Source organism: Chelonia mydas, chromosome 1 (assembly GCF_015237465.2).
Source record: "Chelonia mydas isolate rCheMyd1 chromosome 1, rCheMyd1.pri.v2, whole genome shotgun sequence".
NCBI classification, from domain to species: Eukaryota; Metazoa; Chordata; order Testudines; family Cheloniidae; genus Chelonia; species Chelonia mydas.
The window spans coordinates 343,671,583-343,690,668 of NC_057849.1; the positions used below are offsets into that span (position 1 = coordinate 343,671,583).

A 19,086-nucleotide genomic window follows, 5' to 3' on the forward strand; every position below is an offset into this window, starting at 1 on the left:
GTTGTTCCCTGCCCTGAAGGGCTCCCCGCCTTCCACAAGCCAGACGAGAGATACCAGGCAGTAACATCGGGAGGGATTTGAGGAGCAGAGGGCGTTGGCGGATGGCACTGGCTGAGGGTGCATTAAGGAGTGGGGCTGGGAAAGAACAGAGAATGGGGAGAATGAAGGCAGAGGCCGGGTGATGCATGGTCCTGACGGGACACAAGGAGGGAGTCCAGCACTGAGGTATCTGGGGCTCCTCACTTACGTTTCACATCAGCAGGAATCTCTCTCTCGACTGAGGAGCCCTGTGGCACACAGAAGGTCTCTGCATGAGCTCGCAGGACCTGCATTTTTAGCGGGTAAACCTGACTTGCTGGTTGGGGGGACAGCGGCTCAAGCGCTACAGACAAGAGCAACTCGGAGCTGCTCAGGGTATTTTCAGCCGTCCCTGAATCTTGGCAACTGGTACTCCTGGGGGGGTCCTGCACCCCAGTGGGGGCACAGCATTCGTACCTGCCGCAGATCTCTTGGCTCCCCCACAGAACAATGAGGGAGCAAAGAAATCTGTGGGGAAAAACACGCCCCTTCCACGGCAGCCTGGGCGCATCTGCTGGGAGCAGCTGAGAGCAGATCATGGGGGGCGGGGAGGCTGGGCGTGCATGCGCTCCTGGAGAGACATTAAGGGGGTGGGGCTGGGCGGGTGCCTGTATGAACCAGTGAGAGACTCACTCTGTCCCTCTCGCTCGCTGTTGCTGTGTCCTGGAGGCGTAGGGCTGGGTGAAGCAGGCTCTGTCCCTGAGGCAGAGCAGAAATGTAACAACTAAGCAGGCAGGCTGCTAAATGTTCCCAATGTTAGCTAATTGTTCCTATTCTTAGTCAATTCAGGCTCCTATACCTTGCCAGAGTGTGCAAAGGAGCCTTATTGTAAAGGACACTGAGGGAACCCTGAGCTAGGAAGGGCTCTGGGCTTTCTCGTGTTTTTTCCTCTATGCCAGAGAGGGGGCACAAGGGGGCTAGATTACAGCTGAGGATCTATTTCACTTATCCATTGGAAAAAAATGCAGGACAATGATTAGCAAAACTGCCCGACTTCCATGTGTGAAAGTCTGAGCAATTCAAAGTGACAGTTTGCTTCACATAACACCAAACAGCAAACTAAAACTCTTGTAATTTAAATGAAAATCCAGGATTAGAACTGGAATGCAGGGTCTTGGTTACTGTGTTAACTTTCAGGTGTTTAGGAAATGCTGAACAGTTACTGCGACTGTTTTTCTGTATGGTAGTTCAAATAAATTACCAAAATAAGTGAAACTGGTGTGATTATATTGCATTATTTTGACAAATAAAATATGCAGAATTGTGGATGTTTTGGTGCAGAATTCCCCCAGGAGTAAACTGGTCAGCTGCAGCCAGAGCCCCGAAAACAAATGGGACGAGCCCCTACACCCAGTCTTCACAGAGGCAGGCAGTGCCTGATACTCACTGGTCAACGCTCTTGGCTATAGAGGCCATGATGAAGAGAACAGCTTCCGTCACCTCCCAGGGAGGGTTCCCATCCTTCAAGGTAGCATAAAGCTGTGGGGCAGAGAGAGTTGGTCACACAGGAGGATTAAGAAAGCCAGGGCAGCAGCAGGGTAGCACCTCTCCTTGGGAAGTGGCAGAAGTACCTGTTTGCTCCTCTCCTCCTGAACTGCTTTCCCAGCACTCTCTGGAGCCTGGTTCTGCACCGAGGCTGATCTAATGCTCACTGCTAGCGCCGCGGTCTCAGAGGAGGCCTGAAGCGCGCTGAGGTCTGTGACGAGACCCACTCGGCGGCAGCTCCTGGAGGCGATCTCACCCCGCCACCAAGAACCAGCTTTTATCACACAGCGGAGTGACTGCAGCGTCCTCGCTGCTGAACGCCCCGAGGGGCAGCGCAGCGTGGCTTCAGCCAGCAGAGAGGAAAGGAACCTGGGAGACGGCCCCTGGGGCCCAGCCAGACCACACAGTGGTGAACGTGACAGGATATGCAGAGATCCTTCATTTTGTCAAGGAGGGGAGAGTACATGCTCCGCTGGAGTGGGCTCTGAACTAACAGCGAGTGGTAGGGGACACGGCAATCCAGGATCAAGCCACAGGAGCTGACTCTGGCCAGCATGGTGGAGGTGAGCAGCCAACACCGCCACAAGGAGAAGACACGGCATCTCAGGGTAACAATCCATTCATAGAATATGGACATTACATCATCCTGTGCGTGCAAAGCCACGCTAAACACGCCCAAGGCAACAGAATCCCCTCCGAGGCAACTTATCCAGCGCCACGGCAGCATTACTAGGGGCTCACCTGGGCAAAACATTCCACCGATCCAACCAGGAAGATCAAGTCCTTCACCAGGTCCGAGACCCTCATCCGGAACTCCCCAAAGTCATCTGTCTCCTCCGGGACACCCTCCTAGCAGAGATTTAGAGTTGGAGGAAGTGGGGTTACAGCAGCTAAGGGGACTTCCAGATCCTAATTCACCCACAGAGCAAGGGAAGGGCAAGATAAGCTATTACATTAAGCCACCCTAAACCATGTGATCCTCTCTGCCATCTCAGGCGAAGGGGATTTCAAGGGATGGAAAGCAGGAGCACCAACATCATGTCAAGCGAGGTATCTGGGGCTCATGATTGGCCCACTCCACACAACCTGCATTAACAGGCCAGATCCTCTCCCCGCACTGAGCTCCGGAAATAAAGGCAAGCTCTCAGACCCATGCAAAGTCTCCGGGAGGTGGGGGAATACAGCCGGGGATGGCACTAAGCATTCCAAGCCGCTCAGGCTCCTTCAAGAAGGGAGACAGTGACCAGCGGGGAGGACAGTCAGGTGAATGTGCTCAGCCTGCAATTCCACACACTGGTATTTCAGCTGGGGGAGAAGGGGACCCAAGAATGGCAAAAGCAAAAATGAGACCTGCCAGCACCCAGCTCCCCCATCCCACACTTGCCCATCCAAGAGTCATTCTAGGGCAGCACAGCCACCAGACCTCTCTGCCGGAACACAGGCTGGCTTGCTGAAGGGAGGGGATGTCAGATTAGGCCCTCTAAGTATATGGCAGTTTTTGTTACTGCCCAACCCCGTCATTTCCATCCCTAACTGCAGATGGAAATGAGGGGGGTGGGCGGTAACGAAAACTGTTACGTGCCTGGTTCCTTAGCTAGCCATTACATGCAGAGCCGTTACATGCCTGGTTCCTTAGCTAGCAGTGACAATCAGCGCGTGGGGAAGGTGAGCTGCATTTCACCAGCCCCCCCATGTCCACTGCAGCCTACTGGAGCAGGGGAGGAAAAAGGAAGAGAGCTGAACGCAGCCTTACGTGGTCTGGGTCAAGCTGACAGTGTCTGGCCAGAGCATGCAGAAGCCTCTGGATGTAGGCTTTGAAGATGCTGTGTATGACTGCATCATCTGTTTTGTACAGATGCTCCCCCAGTCTGTACCAGAAGTTAAAGGAAATTTCTACCACCTGTTGGGAGAGGAAAAACAGCCACTCGTCATTTTCACAGACAGGATTTCGCCCCCATCCTCCCAGTGTGGAAAGTCGTCAGAAGGCTGCCGCCGAAAAGCACTGTTACAGGCTCCACACGTACACCTGCAGCCTCAGCAAAGCCACGAGCAGCTCCTTCGGCTTCACAAACCTGCATTTTTCGCTTGTTGTTTAAGCAGTTGATTTAAAAATCAAACAAGTTAGTGCTGGGACAGCGTTTGGATGCGTGACCCTGCAGAGTAACAGTGAAGATGTCCCCACGCTGGGCGTACTCTGGCCTAGGGAGCCATCCCCGAGCAAAAGGGTAATTCAGCCTCCTGGCTTCAAACCTCTGCAGATACTCGTGTGTCTTGCAGCAGTGGACAGAGCTCACTAGGAGCTCAGCTGAAGTCATCAGCTCATTTCATGTAGGTCAAACATCTGTCAGACAGAAACCTCCACCCCCTCCTCGCTCAGGCATGAGTCACACCAATAACCATGGAAAGATAATGTGACTCACACCCCAAGGCCTGGTCCACACACAAAAACTGCATCTAAGAAAGCGCTGCACCCTGAGTGTGGACCCAGTTATATGCACAGACGCATGCTTTATATCGGTATGACTGTGTCCGTATGAGGGGTGGGGTCAGTATAATTATCAGCCAAAAGCTGACAGTTATCCTGGTACCCAAACTGTGTGCAGATAAGGCCTAAGGGACTTCTGTGCATTTGAAAACCTGCACCTGTAGAGGTTAACGGCATGCTAGCCCACTTAAAACCCAGTCAGTCCAGTTTCTACTTTTTTCATGAAGAGAGACTAATTTTAAAGGCTTGACTCCTCCATCAGTAAAGTTCTATGTCCCAAATAAAGTGACGGGTGCATAGGTAGTTATGAAACCAGGTCTGGCTGGTGACCACGTATTAGTGCTATATTTAACGAGCACCAATCCATAAATCAGTACCTCTGTGATGGGGGCACATTTACTGAACACAGATCTGAATAGAAGGGGCACAGCAAACACAACTAAAGGTCAGTCAGCAAGATTTTAGCTAATCAAACTCTCCCAGGGGATATCCCAAGAGTGGGAGATCTGGAGAAATCCCACATCTTACGTGTGATATTTTGCTATTCTGAGCTTCAGGCGGTGTGCAAAAGTGTGCCTGGGGGGGGGGGGGGGGGGGGGGGGAGAGCGAGGGGAGATGAGATCACTCATCTGATTTGGGTGGATATGTAAGAAATTACCGCTACATTGGAAGCCTCAGAGAACATTTAGCTACTTAGAACATTGAAAAAAAACCCATTACAAGGGCTAGCCTTATGGGTCTGTGGTCAAGAGGCAAGGAGTGAGGCGGGCCTGTAGTGTGAGGCCGCAGAAGCGAGCTAGGGGCAATGGGTCGGGGGGAGGCAGCAGAGCTGGGAGCAATGAGGGTGGAGAGCAGCAGGGGCCAGGGGAGGCACCAAAATACATGTTCACCCAGGAATCTATTCTTCCTAAGGCGGACCCTGACTGACTACTGCACAGAGAAGATGCAGAAAGCAAGATACAGCTCCTAGCAGGTGAGAGGTTTAAAATGCTTTCAAGCAAATTGATGAGGGACTTTTCCTTACCTCTTCCATCAGGAGAGGCTGCCTCGGGCTTTCTATCCCAGGCACAGACGAGTTAAACAATACCTTCTGCATCACAAATTCAGAGCAAGGCTTTCAAGGCCACTATGGAACGGGACCTGAAACCTGCCCAAACTCGCTAGGCTATAAAGAAAAGCTTTCTGCAGATCTGATTGAGGAAGAAGAGCGAGTAACGCACTGAGTCCTACCTCATACTGTGGATGGCCTGCACAGATCAGCAACAACTCCAGCGTGCGCAGGTCCCCCAGCCCATGGCCTGGTGAACAAACAATTTTATCCAGAAACGTCTCACAGAGTTCAGTGAAGACACGGCAGTAATTGAGAACCCTGTTGAAGGAAGTGAAGCAAATCATGTTTCACATGCAAATACCCAGTGATATCGTAAATACAGGGAGAAACTGTCTCCTACTTATGTACAGCATTAGCTTCCTGAAGCTAACATGCACTAAGCAGTCATCTCAGAGGCAGGGGTACACTGAATCCTTCCATTTCAGCAGCCTTTTTATCCAGAGACGTTTCTAATTCGCCCCCCAAATTCAGGGAAATGGGGTTACAATATGCTGAAGAGCATCATAATTGTGGGAGTTATGTGCTTAACAAAATCTGAACTAAGAACGGCCATCCTGGGTCAAGACCAATGGTCCATCAAGCCCATTATCCTGTCTTCCAACAGTGGCCAGAGCCAGATCCTTCAGAGGGAATGAACAGAACAGGGTAATCTCGAGTGATCCATCCCCTGTTGTCCAGTTCCAGCTTCTGGCAGTCAGACATTTTGGGACATCCAGATTATGGGGTTGCATCGTTGACCATTTTGGCTAATAACCACTGATGGACTTATCCTCCAGGAACTTAACTAATTCTTTTTTGAATCCAGTTATGCTTCCAGACTTCGCAACATCCCACAGCAAGGAGTTCCACAGGTTGACGGTGCGTTGTGTGAAGAAATACTTCCTTATGTTTGTTTTAAACCTACTGCCTATTCATTTCATTTGGTGACCCCAAGTTCTTGTGTTATGAGAAGTAGTAAACAACACTTCCGTATCTACTTTCTCTACACCAGTCACGATTTTACAGACTTCTATCACATTCGCGCCTTAGTCATCTTTTTTAAACTGAACAATCTCTCTTTTTAATCTCTCCTCATATAGAAGCTGTTTCAGACTGCTAATTATTTGTGTTGACCTTCTCTGTACCTTTTCCAATTCGAATATATCTTTTTTGAGATGGAGCAACCAGAGCTACATGCAGTATTCAAGATGTGGGGGTACCTTGGATTTATAGAGGCAATATGATATTTTCTGTGTTATTATTTATCCCTTTCCTAACACTGCTAGCTTCCCCCCGCCCACTTTTTTGACTGCTGCTGCACATTGAGCAGATGTTTTCAGAGAACTATCCACAATTATTCCAATACCCCTTTCTTGAGTGGTAACAGCTAATTTAGACCCCATCATTTTCTATGTGTAGTTGAGATTATGTTTTCCAATGTGAATTACTTTATACTTACCAACACTGAATTTTATCTGCTATTTTGTTACCCAGTCACCCAGTTTAGTGAGATCCCCTTGGAACTCTTTGCACTATCTGGAATAATTTTGTATTCTCTGCAAACTTTGCCACTTCACTGTTCACTCCCTTTTCCAGATTGTTCATGAATTTGTGAAATAGCAGGTCCCAGTACAGACCCCTGTATTGACCTCTCTCCATTGTGAAAACTGACCGTTTATTCCTACCCTTTGTTTCCTATTTTTTAGCCAGTTACTGATCCAGGAGAGAACCTTCTCTTATCCCATAACAGCTTACTTTGCCTAAGAGCCTTTGGCATGTGAAACATCTAAGGCTTTCTGAGAGTCCAAGTACACTGTATCCACTGGATCCTCTTGTCCACATGTTTGTTGACTCCCTCAAAGAACACTAGACTGGTGAGGCATGACTTCCCTCTACAAAAGCCACATTGACTCTTCCCCGACATATTGTATTCATCTATTTGTCTGATAATTCAGTTCTTTACTCTAGTTTAAACTGATTTACCCTGTACTGAAGTCAGCCTTTCCGGCCTGTAATTGCCGGGATCACCTTTTTTTTCATAAAAAATAAAAATCGGAGTTACATTAGCTATCCTCCAATCATTTGGTAGAGTCTGATTTAAGTGATAAGTTACATATCACAGTAGTTCTGCAGTTTTATATTTGAGTTCCTTCAGAACTCTTGGGTGATACCATCTGGTCTTCGTGACTTATTACTGTTTAATTTATCAATTTATTCCAAAACCTCCTCTACTGACACCTCAATCTAGGACAGTTCCTCAGATTTGTCACCTAAAAAGGACATCTCAGGTGTGGGAATCTCCCTCACATCCACTGCAAGAAAGACCAATGCAAAGAATTCATTTAGCTTCGCTGCAACGGCCTTGTCTTCCCGGAGCGCTCCCCTTTAGCGCCTGGATCATCCAGCGGCCCCAGTGCGTTTGGCAGGCTTCCCACTTCTGAGGTACTTAAAGAAACATGCTGCTGTTAGTTTCTGTGTCTTTAGCTAGTTGCTCTCCAAATTCATATTTTGGCCTTCCTTGTTACACTTCTATACTTGCCGTGTCAGAGTTTATGCTCCTTTCCATTTCCCTCAGTAGGATTTGGCTTCCAACTTTTAAAGCTGCCTTTTTGCCTCTAACTGCCACTTTTACTCTGCTGTTAAGCCATGGTGCCATTTTTTGGTCCTCTTACTGGTGGGGGAATGCATTTAGTTTGAGCCTCTATAATGGTGTTTTTAAAGAGCTTCCCTGCAGCTTGCAGGCATTTCACTCGTGAGCACTCCTTTTAACGTCCGTTTAACTAGCCTACTCATGTTTGTGTAGTTAGCCCTTTCTGCAGGCGTACCATGGATTTGTGTTGAGTGTGATATTTTCTGTACTATTATTTATCCCTTTCCTCATGGTTCCTAACATTGCTAGATTTTTTTTGACCGCCGCTGCACACTGAGTGGATGTTTTCAGAGGACTATCCACAATGATTTTAATACCCTTTCTTGAGTGGTTACAGCTAACTGAGGTAGTTTTTAGTAGTCATTTTTGTGTAGTTAACCCTTTCTGCGGTCAAATGGTACTGTGGTGGGCTTCTTTGGTATTTTCCCCTCTACAAGGATGTTAAATTTAATTACACTATGGTTGCTCTTACCAAGTGGTTCAGCAATATTCACCTCTTGGACCAGATCCTGTGCTCCACTTAGGACTAAATCAAGAATTGCCTCTCCCTTTATGGATTCCAGGAAGTTCTGATGAAAGTGAAGACCACTGCCTGGTCTAAATTGGGTTCCTCAGAGTTAAACTTTAATACGTACCCAGGACAACTATGAGACTGTGGTTCAGGAGAAAGTTTAGGACATCCATCTCCATCGCTGCAAACAGACCCCAAGAAGTCTACCAAAAATCAACCTCAAATGCATTCGGCACAAGAACAGGACATACAGTATGAGAATGGAGGGACTGTGCAACAGCATATGATACACAAGTACGTGAACCAGCTTTATCAGCCTTGAATTTTACAGCAGCATGTCACAGACAGTGAGGCAATCTGTGTTAGAAGACAGGATTGCTGTCCTGAAAATATCTTTAGAAAACAATTTGAGGGGCTGAGTTGAACAGCAAAAACCTGTCCTCAAACTAACCAGCTTTGCTATTCTGTTTGAAGGAGGAAGATCAAAACCAAGACCACAGAGACAGTGAGGGCTGATTGCCGAGTGTGAAGTCTCTCCATTTGCCATCTCTCAGTTCCCGAGGACCGACAGCACAGTATTGTGTAACAGACAGCATGGCCGAGTGGGCTGAGCACAGGACTGGGAGTTCTAATGGCAGTTCTAGGAGTGATCTGGAGCATGATCCAGGGAAAGCCACCACCCTCTTCACCTTCATTTTCCCCTCTGATAGTGCTGACTTCAGAGGGAGGTAGCAAGGAACACTGGCCGCAGGGCCGGGGAGAGGAGGCACTGCCACAAGAGATCTGCCAACTCACTTCCCATCTCTTGCCTTTGTTTCTCCTTTTACTCTTTATTCTGTCTTGTCTATCTGCACTGTAAACCCTCTTATCGTGATAGGCATTGTACAAGCAGAGTGAGGCCTTGATCTTGGTTGGAGCAGCTAGATGCTAACATCATAAAGCCAACAAGAAGGGCTCTAACATCGGTACAGAACTCTGTAGATGGAAGGCAGGACAAGTCCCATGCTGTAGTGCTCACAAGGCTGTTTTTCCCCTCTCCGGAAGGCTCAGCCATTCCACGCTCTCTCTCTCATCACTCAATGAGAGACGCACAGCAGCACGTCTTCTGATAAGACTTTTGATAAGAGCAAAGCACCAGAGTGCTTCCAACGCTCCCTCCTGCCTGCCCAAGCTCAGGTTGCTCGCCCCCCTGCAATTCTAGCCTGGCGTACTGACGGCAAAGCGAAGCGCCATTAACTCAGCCGTCTCTGTTCTGTGAGCAATCATTTGCATACGACACTCCAGAGCGCTGCACAAACACAGCCGATCCCAAGAATAGCTCTGAACAGACAAGTTGACAGTTAATTATCGCAGCTCTCCCCCCTCTCCAGGAACACCAGAGGCTCATTTGCTTACTTGTCTAAATCCTCCCGGGCCACAGCCATGTGATAGGCGGCCTCCAGCGTCAGGACTCCCTGGAAGAGCTGCAGCGCGAGGGGCAGGTTGGTCTCCACGTTTTCAATAGCATAGAGAGCCGAGCACACACAATCAGAGGCTGCCTCGTGCAGGTTTGAGGACGTTTTGTCTTGTCGCTGCAGGACAGAAGGGGAGGAAAGGAGCCAGGTGACTGCGGAGCGATAAACAAGGCTGCACCTAATGAAGCTTTTGTTTCATCTCAAATACCAAGGCATGTTTCTTAATACACAGCTCTCCCCACACCACCTCCTTTGCCAGCCCTGCATAGCCTGCTGCTGTACCCAGGGGGCAACTGACCTTCGCCCCACGGAACCCTTCTGGCTTCTCTACATGGCACGTAAAGAGGTGGAACAGAATGACTGAAATCTCAGGTCTGAGATATTTCAGCACCATGGAAAAATTGTACTACCCCTTTGTCCTTGGGTGGTGAAGCCGGGGGAACACCCCTCTGAAGTGCGGATAAAATACTGGTTTTATTATCCTGGTGGCTTAGGGTGGGACCTGCCTGGTAAACATTCATGGCCATTGTGCAAGGCTCATTTCACAGAAGCTTTAATAGCTACCATAGGGCTGGGGGCAATTAGGAAAGGAGACAGGGCTGGCGTACAAAGAAGGAGAGAGCAGACAGCGAAGAGGAGAGGAAACAAAGGAATAGCAGTAATCCGGTGCACACCTATAGATGCCCTTTCATAAGGGGATCCTCAAGCATTTTGTAAACATTGAATAATTAAGCAGCACAATCCCTTGCCAACAATGAAGGGCAGGGAGAAATTAACTGCAAAAACTATCATTAATGTAACATGCAGGCTAAAAAGCTGAGCACTCAGAAGTCAGAAAACCCCAGAGGATAACAGTTTCTATTGCAACATTAACTCAGACTTGTTTCATGCATTAAGTGCTGTCTAGTCCTCTTTCCATTGTTAAATGGGAACCTTAATTTGCATTTTTGTTTGCTTAGATTGTATCGTGCAACAAATGCAAAGCAAGTTACCCGTTTCATAACGGCATAATAATAAAACATTAGACAATACCTCATCCATGCAACAGGTCTGAGCAAACAATGCACGACGAACTGGTACCATTTGGGAATTTCTGACTTGTGTGTGCTTAGCTCAGCTCTTCAACTTTCATGTTGCATTAATGCAAGTTTTTTACATTTAATTTTCCTGTTTTACTGGAGCTCTTTGGGGTTTCCATACATATGGAGAAAGACTTTCCTGAGTTAGCTGTTCTGAGTTAAAGGTGTCAGAAAAAGGAGGGATAAAAGCGCAGTACTGTACATGAACAAAATATTACTTAAATGTTCAGAACTTGGAAAATCTACAGCCAGTTTTGTTTCTTTGATGAGGATTACAAACCAAGCCAAGTTTTATGCTCCTAGCCTTGAAAGTTAACAACGTTTGAATATTTTAAATCCTGTGCAGATGGACAGAACTTTATTCCAAGACTCGCCTAATGCAAACAAGTGTTAAAGGCACCTTGCTCAAAGCCTTACAAAACAATTCACCTTTAAGCATGGTGAATTTCAGCAAGGAAGAACTGTGTATGATGGATGCAATGTTGTAGCCCTGTCAATACCAGGATATTAAAGATGCCAGGTGGTGGAGGTAATTTCTTTTATTGGACCAACTTCTGCTGGTGAGAGAGACAAGCTTTCAAGCCACAGATTCTTCAGGTCTCGGAAAGGTACTCCGAGCGTCACAGCTCAATGCAAGCTGGAACAGATTGTTTAGTGTAAGTAGTTATGCTGGTCCCTTAGAATATGAGCTAACTACTTATGCTAAACAATCTGCTCCACCTTGCATTGAGCTGTGACGCTCGGAGTACCTTTCCCAGACCTGAAGAAGAGCTCTGCGTGGCTCGAAAGCTTGTCTCTCTCACCAACTGAAGTTGATCCAATAAAAGATATTATCTCACCCACCTTGTATATGATGGAGAAAGTTATGAGCTCCTAAAAGGGAGATTAGTATAAAACCTTGAACTCATTCTTAATTGAAGTGGTCAGTAACAGCAACTGATAGCAATGTTCATTTCGCAGATGGGAAACAGACAGAAGTTGAAGTCAAACTTACTTCAAGTCACAAAGAACATCGGTGACAGAAGCTGGAATGGGATCTAGGAGCTCTGGCTCCCAGCCTCGTGCTCTAAGAACTCGACCAGTGGTCCCCAAACTGGGGGGTGCACCCTCCTAGAGGGGCACAGAGGAATGTTTGGGGGGAGGGGGGTGCGGTGGCGAGGTCCAGGCCAGCCCCCACAGGGGGCAGGGCAGGGAGTGCCACCCACCCCAGCTCCGCTCCACCCCCAGCCCAACTCCGCCTCCAGCCCCAGCTCCTCCGCGGAGCCACTGGACAGTAATGGAGGGGGGAAGCACAGACCGATTCCTTTACTGGTAAGAGGGGGGTGGGGCACGACAGGAAAAGTTGAAGCACCAGTGAACTAGACAAAGTGGCCTCTTAATAGAAGCTGAGAAAACTGATGATGAATGGGCGAGACCGTGAGAACAGGAGACCAGATCGACTAGAACTTTGTGAACTTTTCGGAAGTACTGTCTGCCAGAAAGTATACCTGGGTTTGCAAAGATTACAGGATCATGTGGTTTCTGCAATCCAATGCCACCCCACTCCCACTCCAGTCCTGCCCTGGACCAATGTGCTATAACTGGAAACAGTACGGTGAGCCATTTCATGACCCATCTGGGGATACAACTGCTGAATCCCAAGCTACACAGAGGAATGATTTGTTGCAGCAGGTCTTTCGACAGGAATGCAGGCAAAGGGAATAACGGAGTCCAGGGGGCGAGAAGGTGTCTTACCATCTGCTTTAATTAAAAACGTTCATACCACTCAGATCAAGGACTTTCAAATGCAGCATGAGAAGAAATACATGGTTCTTTTCGCTATCTGAATAGCTAGAGGTTGGGAGTGTAGACGGATGATGACCCTGATGATCACCCTGAAGAAGGTGCAGGTTTCTCCCTCCTCTATGGTACACAGCCAAACTGGAGAACAGGTCTTACATTCACATTTTAAGTCTACTGTGTTTTTGGCCCAGGGCCTTCACCTATCCATCCCCCAATAATCCCTTTGCAGTTCAGAAAACCAGGATTTTGTTTGAGTTGCTCTTTTCCCCGCCTATTTCACTCTAGAGAAATGGAGCGAGGTTTCCTCCCCGACTCCATGAGCCACAGTCCTTTGCTGTTCATTTCTCTTACTCGGTAAAGACTAAAAATGACATCTTCAACCCTCCCCTTCACCATGCTGTGCTTGGGACTAACTTCACCCCAGTCTGCGAGTTCAGACTGGGGTGAAGTTGGCCCATGTTCTAGGCGTATCTCAGGTCAGCGACAGCAGCAGCTGGTTCCAGAGAACTGGAATCTTGAACTCGGGACTTGACATGCGGGCAGAAGCAGCACTTAAACTGGACTCTTGCTCTTAAGAGAGTCCTGTGCTCCTGTTGACACCCACTTCTCCAAATTGCCAGTTCCTGACAGCCTTCAGGCTGGAAATCGAGGGGGCACTAAGCAGAGCTATTTGGGGCACTGGGGAAGAGCTAGCGTGCAGCCAGCAGCACAGTGGGATAAGAGATGGGTTGGGTCTCATACTCAAGACAGAGAAAAGGACCCAGGAAGGGGAGTAAACTTCTCTTTATGACCCGCCATGCAGACCACCAATGAGCTGTCATCCTAGTGTGCCAACGTTTACAACGGATTTGTAACAAGTCTGCACAGGGATTTCAAACTGATTTAAAAGTTTTGCTGCTCCTGTCCTGGTAAAAAGTTAACATCGTTCTTCCCGGGCAGAGAGGAGCTCGGCCAATGGCCTGAGCGAATACTCACCAGCACCTCGAAGAGGAGGGACAGTAACTTGCTGTTGGCCATGAAGTTACTATCCAGAACTCCCAGGTTGAACCAGCTCCCCAGGCAGCGGAAAATTTTCATGAGCATCTTCTCATCGTTGCCTGCTTTCTCTACACAGGTCATCTGGGGAGAAAGAGCAGGGACGGAGAATTGGTTAGAGACCCAAAGTTACCAGTTCGTTTCCACAAGCACAAAACTGACGCTCTCCTGCGTTCAACAGGTTTCTGGAAGCTGTGAACAGAGAGGATCAGCGTTTCAAGGTACGCAGCATCCATGGCGTGATCGCTGAGGGATGAACTGTATTTAAAAACCACAATTCCCCCCCCACCCATCAGTGTCAACGTGAAGAGACTCGTCTATATCACTTAATGACACCCCACGCCTAAAATCAGCCTCTCGAGAAAAGCGCATGGCAAGAAACATGAGCCACGTACTATACCCGGAATGTCAGTCTGGCAGGACAAGTGAAGGAAGCACGATCGAGATAGGAGATGACTTGAGCCCCCGCCGCCCTGCCTAAATAGACAAGCCCCCCACGTGATCTAGGGACTAAACCAAGCACATCAATTGACTTCAACTGCAGTGACAGCATATGGTGAGAAAAGCAGCCTGGAATATGTTCACCCATCCACAGCACATCAATTTCCTACAGGGTCCTGTCTCAAAGATAGATGAAGCCCAGCCCTAATGAGCTTCATATTTGCCAAGTCTCAAGTTAAGATTTCCTTACGCTCACTGCTGCAAAATACACTCGCATCACTAGCATCTCGGTGACGGCTTTGAAAGGTAAAAGGCATCGTTCAGGCCCGCTTGAGGACAATCCTTACACCATCGTGCCGTAAGAAACTGGGGAGTTATTTCTGACTGTGGCTGGGGGCCCTCAGCCTGGGGGAGGGAGAGCCTTCTGTTGTTCATCAGCAACCCCACTGACAAGGTTTGCCAGGACTCATTCAAAGGGGGCCCTGGCTGTGCGAAGCTAGAACGGCCTCATGTTTTGCCCAGTCAGGGCTTGAGTGGACCCTGGACCACCCCATCTCCAGGGAGAACGGAGCCTACAAGTTTGACAGTGTACCTTAACTTTCCATACCAAATGTTTCAAGAGGGTCATGCTCACTGTTCACTTGACAATCTAGTCCAGAAGGCTAGTAGCTCTGTACATTATTACAGCCTCTAGAGGACTCCAATAAAACCTCTGCCTTCCTAGACAGAGGTTTTATTAGGACAGCAGGGGGTCTACTTAGATCATGGAGAAATCACACAATTTTCACGGGTTGGTCACGGCATAAACAGAAAATTTCGCAGATGGGTTACATATCCCTGAAATTCGCTATTTAGGCTGCCATGAACCCAAGAAAATGGTGCGACTTCTCCCATAGCATTTCTCAGACTAGGGGTCCAGATCCAAAAAGGGGGTCAGGAGCCTATTAGGGGGCCGCAGTATTGCTACCCGTACTTCTGTGCTGATGCTGGGGGTTGCGCTGCCTGGGCGCCAAGCTCCGACGGCAGAGCGGAGAGCAGCGGCTGCTGGCCGGGCGCCCAGCTGTGAAGGCAGCGCCACCGGCCAGCAGCTGCAGAGAAGGGACAGCACGGTATCGTCATCCTTACGTCGGCGCTGCCTGAAGAGCTGGGCACCAGGGCAGCAGCCGCTGCTCTCCGCTCTGCCTTCAGAGCTGGGAGGCTGGAGACCAGATTTCTTGGTCCGTAATGCAATTTTCACAGCAGCGAAGAATTTGGTAGACCCCTAAATATAAGTAACTTAAAAAAAAATATGAGCTAAATCCCATATGAGTTATATAAGTTAAATCCTAGACAGAGACACCCGATTTCTTTTTGCTCTTCAGGCAGCTCATTAAAATGCCCACTCTGGACTTTGGAAAGGAAATTTGGGTGGTCTGAATATAGAATCTTTAATATATGCAGAGCGCGCCGGGGCAAAGCAAACACCTGGGTGGAGTCTGCCTGGCAAAGCAAACAAATGACAGGCTGTCCCAAGAAATCACCGGCCACGATTTCCTCTCAGCAGGCATATCTGCAGATGGACCACCAGCAGATATCACCAGAGAATTGCCACCGTGCTGCCAAAAGCCGCTTTTCCTTTCAGACTTCAGGAGGGTCATCGTGGTGGAACATGCTCAGAGATTCTACCACTGGGTCCAGCTGGCCTGCTCATGATCCTTTATGATCCACCATCAGCTTTTGACTAACCCAGGCTTCCCACGTCATCTCTACTAAGGCAATAAGCAATCAGAGAGACATGAGCTTGCTCAACTAACCAATTAACTAATCAGACAGCTGGCTTCTCTCTCTTCACAGAGAAAGTGCCAGGGGTGGCTAGAGCGAAAAAGCAGCACAAAGTTTTAAGGGTAACACTTCTGCAGATCCATAAAGATAGAACTTAGGCTTTAAACTAGGTTGGAACTGAAACCAGCTAATTCTAGTACAGGCTCCAGGGTGAGGTTCTGTGGCCTGCAAGGTGCAGAAGGTCTGACTAGCTGATCACAATGGTCCCTTCTGAAAGTCTCATAGACTTTTACAGTTAGAATCTGGATTAAACCAACTGGCAAAATTAGGAATGTGTTCTCCACGGCCATCCTTATACATACAGGTGCATTGTATGGTGTGGGTTGTTTTTTTTTCTGGGGCGGGGGGGGGGGGGGGGGGGGGGGGGGGGGGGGGGGGGGGGGGGGGGGGGGGGGGGGGGGAAGAAGAGAGGGGAGAGAGAAAGAGCAGAGACATAATCGATCTGCCTCTGAAGCATTAGATATTGGCCACTGCTGGACATGGGATACCTAACTGATTGGACCAGTCTGGTCTGACCCCATGTTCCTAACCTCCCCTGCTACTGTTCTCGGCTATACATTTGTATGGAGGCAGCCTTTTTGAACTTTTAAACAAAGCATTAAGCTACCAGTTAAATTTGAAAAGAAAAGAATTAAACTTCAAAAGCAGTTTGAACACATGAAAATGAGGAATTCTGGACAGCAAGGTAATAAACTGGGGATGAGTGCAGTGCCGGGTCGCACCACAGAACAGGGTTAACCCCAATATTATTTATACTCCTGGTGAATATTTTATTTGTCAAAATAATGCAATATAATCACACTGGTTTCAATTATTTTGGTAATTTATTTAAACTACAATATAATAGATGGAGAAGGGGAGTGGGGAGCACTGGCAAAAATCCCCAACCCCCGCCCAGTAATGTAACTAGGTTTGACCTTTTATTTCTAGTTATTAGACAACAAATATATGCAGCCATAAGCTCAGTGTCACACCATAGGCACCTGAAGAGCAAGTGAGGGCTGGGGAATCAAACTCACAATTTATAGTGGCTACTGACCATCTCCAAATAGATCAGCAGCACACAGTTCATGGAGCACATTTTGATAGGAAATTTTTTCAGTCCAAAAATTTAGTTCAGTTCTAATCACTAAAGCACCATAAGCATTTCTAAGGCCATACTGTCCTTTACACCACTCTGGCAATGTAAAGGAGCCGTAAAACTTTTTACACCTGTTTTATACTCCTGGGGGAATTCACAAAGACAATGGGAACAATTCACTAAGCAGGCAGGCTGCTACATTCTGCTCTGCCTGAGGGGACAGAGCCTGCCCCATGGCTACCTCCTCAGAAACACCCCAATGCCCTCTGCCCTTCCATGCCGAGCATGCTGCAATAGGAAGCGAGAGGAACAGTGTCTCTCTCTCTCTCACATGCATGACTGCCAAGCACTCCCCGCAGTGATTTATGTCTCTACCAGCTGCTCCAGGAGCCCGAAATCGACCTGCCTGTGCTGCCAGGGATGGGCGCATGACCGCTCTTGCAGCTTCCCTATCAGAATTCATTTTTCTGCGGGGGACATGAATTCTACGCACGCACAGTGATGCAGAATTCCCCCAGAAGTAATTATTTAGCATCTTCACTGATGAGCTGGAAAAAGGAAGTAACCAGCATGTTAACCAAACAAATGAAACTAAACGGTAGGGGATGAAGAGTCTGGAGAAAAAGTTACAAGCAACAACAAGGACACAAATACAAGGACCTAGACTGAAGAAATATGAGCTGAAAATAAAGTGAGATTTAACACAGGAGAGATATGGAAAGCTGGGGAGTCAAGACAAACACAAGATGATATTGGACAATGAACTGGAGGCGCTTGTTACAGGATAACAAAGAAAAGGGCAACATGCTCCATATGATTTGGAGATCCTTTGGGGCAGAAGTACCCCATCACATTGCAGGAAGCCTCTTTATGGCTTCAGAGCACAACCAGAATACTATGCCCAATTCTGAGCAATCAGATATCAGAAAGATACAAACAAGCTGGAGGGGATCCAGAGAACAAAAGGAATTAGAAATGGGCAAGAGTTGATTCACAAAGTAAGGTTAAATAGTCTACATATGGCATAGCTAAACAATGGCTAGAAGGGAACATAACTGTCTGCAAACAACAAAGGGTGTAGTATCAAACTGAGAAGGGAATTTGACCAGGGACACTGGAACGGGGGTGGGAGGGAGGGGCCACGGCCTCATCACTTTTAAAAGAGGGAAGGCGGGGCCTTGGGGGGGAGTGGGTGGCACGGGGGGCAGGGCCACTGTTCAGACACCAGTGTCCCCCTTACTTTTAGGGCACTTCTGCCACTCCTGAATTTGACATTTTATGAAGTTCTGTAACTAGGAGTAGTGGCATTGAAGAGTGCACAGGAAAATTTAGGGTGAGATTGGTCGGGTGATGGAATAATTCCCTCAAAGGAAGTGGTGACCCACATCACTGGTGGCATTCAAAACTGGATTAGACAAAGTGCTGAAGACACCCTGGGGAATGAACCTGCACTAAGCGAGAGGTGGTTTTAAAGGTGAAGAAGAAGAGAGGTATGCAGATCTGTTCCAACTCCAACAGCTATGAAAATGAGAAAAATTATGGCCAGAGTTGAAGCAAAAGGAAAGCAGCTGGAGGAAAAGACTGGGGAACAGACAGCAAAGCAGACACCGATGCGAAGGGCAGGGAAAGGAGAGAAGCAGAGAAAGCGTGGGCTGCAAAGCAAAAAAATAATTTCTGTTACCATCTATTATAATTATAATACATCAAAATGCAATTCCATCTGGGGTTCTAGGATATTAACAGCCTTATTATGCACAGCTGGGGGGCATGTTGTATTTCCCATTTAAATAAGCAATGTGAAATGATAAAAACTAATGAGGAGTTCTGCATTAATGTGTGTGGGGGCTGTATTTCAGTACAGCCTGGAGCTGGGTGGGGAGGGGTCCAGATTGGTCTCTCCTGAGTATTTAGTTCAAACAGTTTAGTAGGAAACGAGTAAAGCATCCTTGGGAAAACACTGAGTCGAGTGGGGCTGGATATATTCTAGTCAGCTCCTTTCAATCTCTGTGAACTGTTTTGGAGACGGGTTGATTCATGTCACTCCTCAAACCCAAATCACAAGCCTTGTTGAGCACCAATGTCCTCAAGCGGTTA

At 47.9% G+C, this 19,086-nt stretch overlaps 1 protein-coding gene across 1 annotated transcript in view; it reads right to left on the reverse strand.

Annotated features, from left to right (window-relative positions):
* TNPO3 (transportin 3) overlaps positions 1–19,086 on the reverse strand; it is an 81,204-nt gene that overhangs the window by 24,834 nt on the left and 37,284 nt on the right. The window contains exons 5-10 of the mRNA XM_037889445.2: positions 13,590–13,733; positions 9,695–9,870; positions 5,279–5,417; positions 3,317–3,463; positions 2,305–2,412; positions 1,466–1,557 (exon numbers count right to left, since the gene is read on the reverse strand). Of these exons, the coding sequence (XP_037745373.1) occupies positions 1,466–1,557; positions 2,305–2,412; positions 3,317–3,463; positions 5,279–5,417; positions 9,695–9,870; positions 13,590–13,733 (806 nt within the window). The remainder of the gene's footprint in view (positions 1–1,465; positions 1,558–2,304; positions 2,413–3,316; positions 3,464–5,278; positions 5,418–9,694; positions 9,871–13,589; positions 13,734–19,086) is intronic.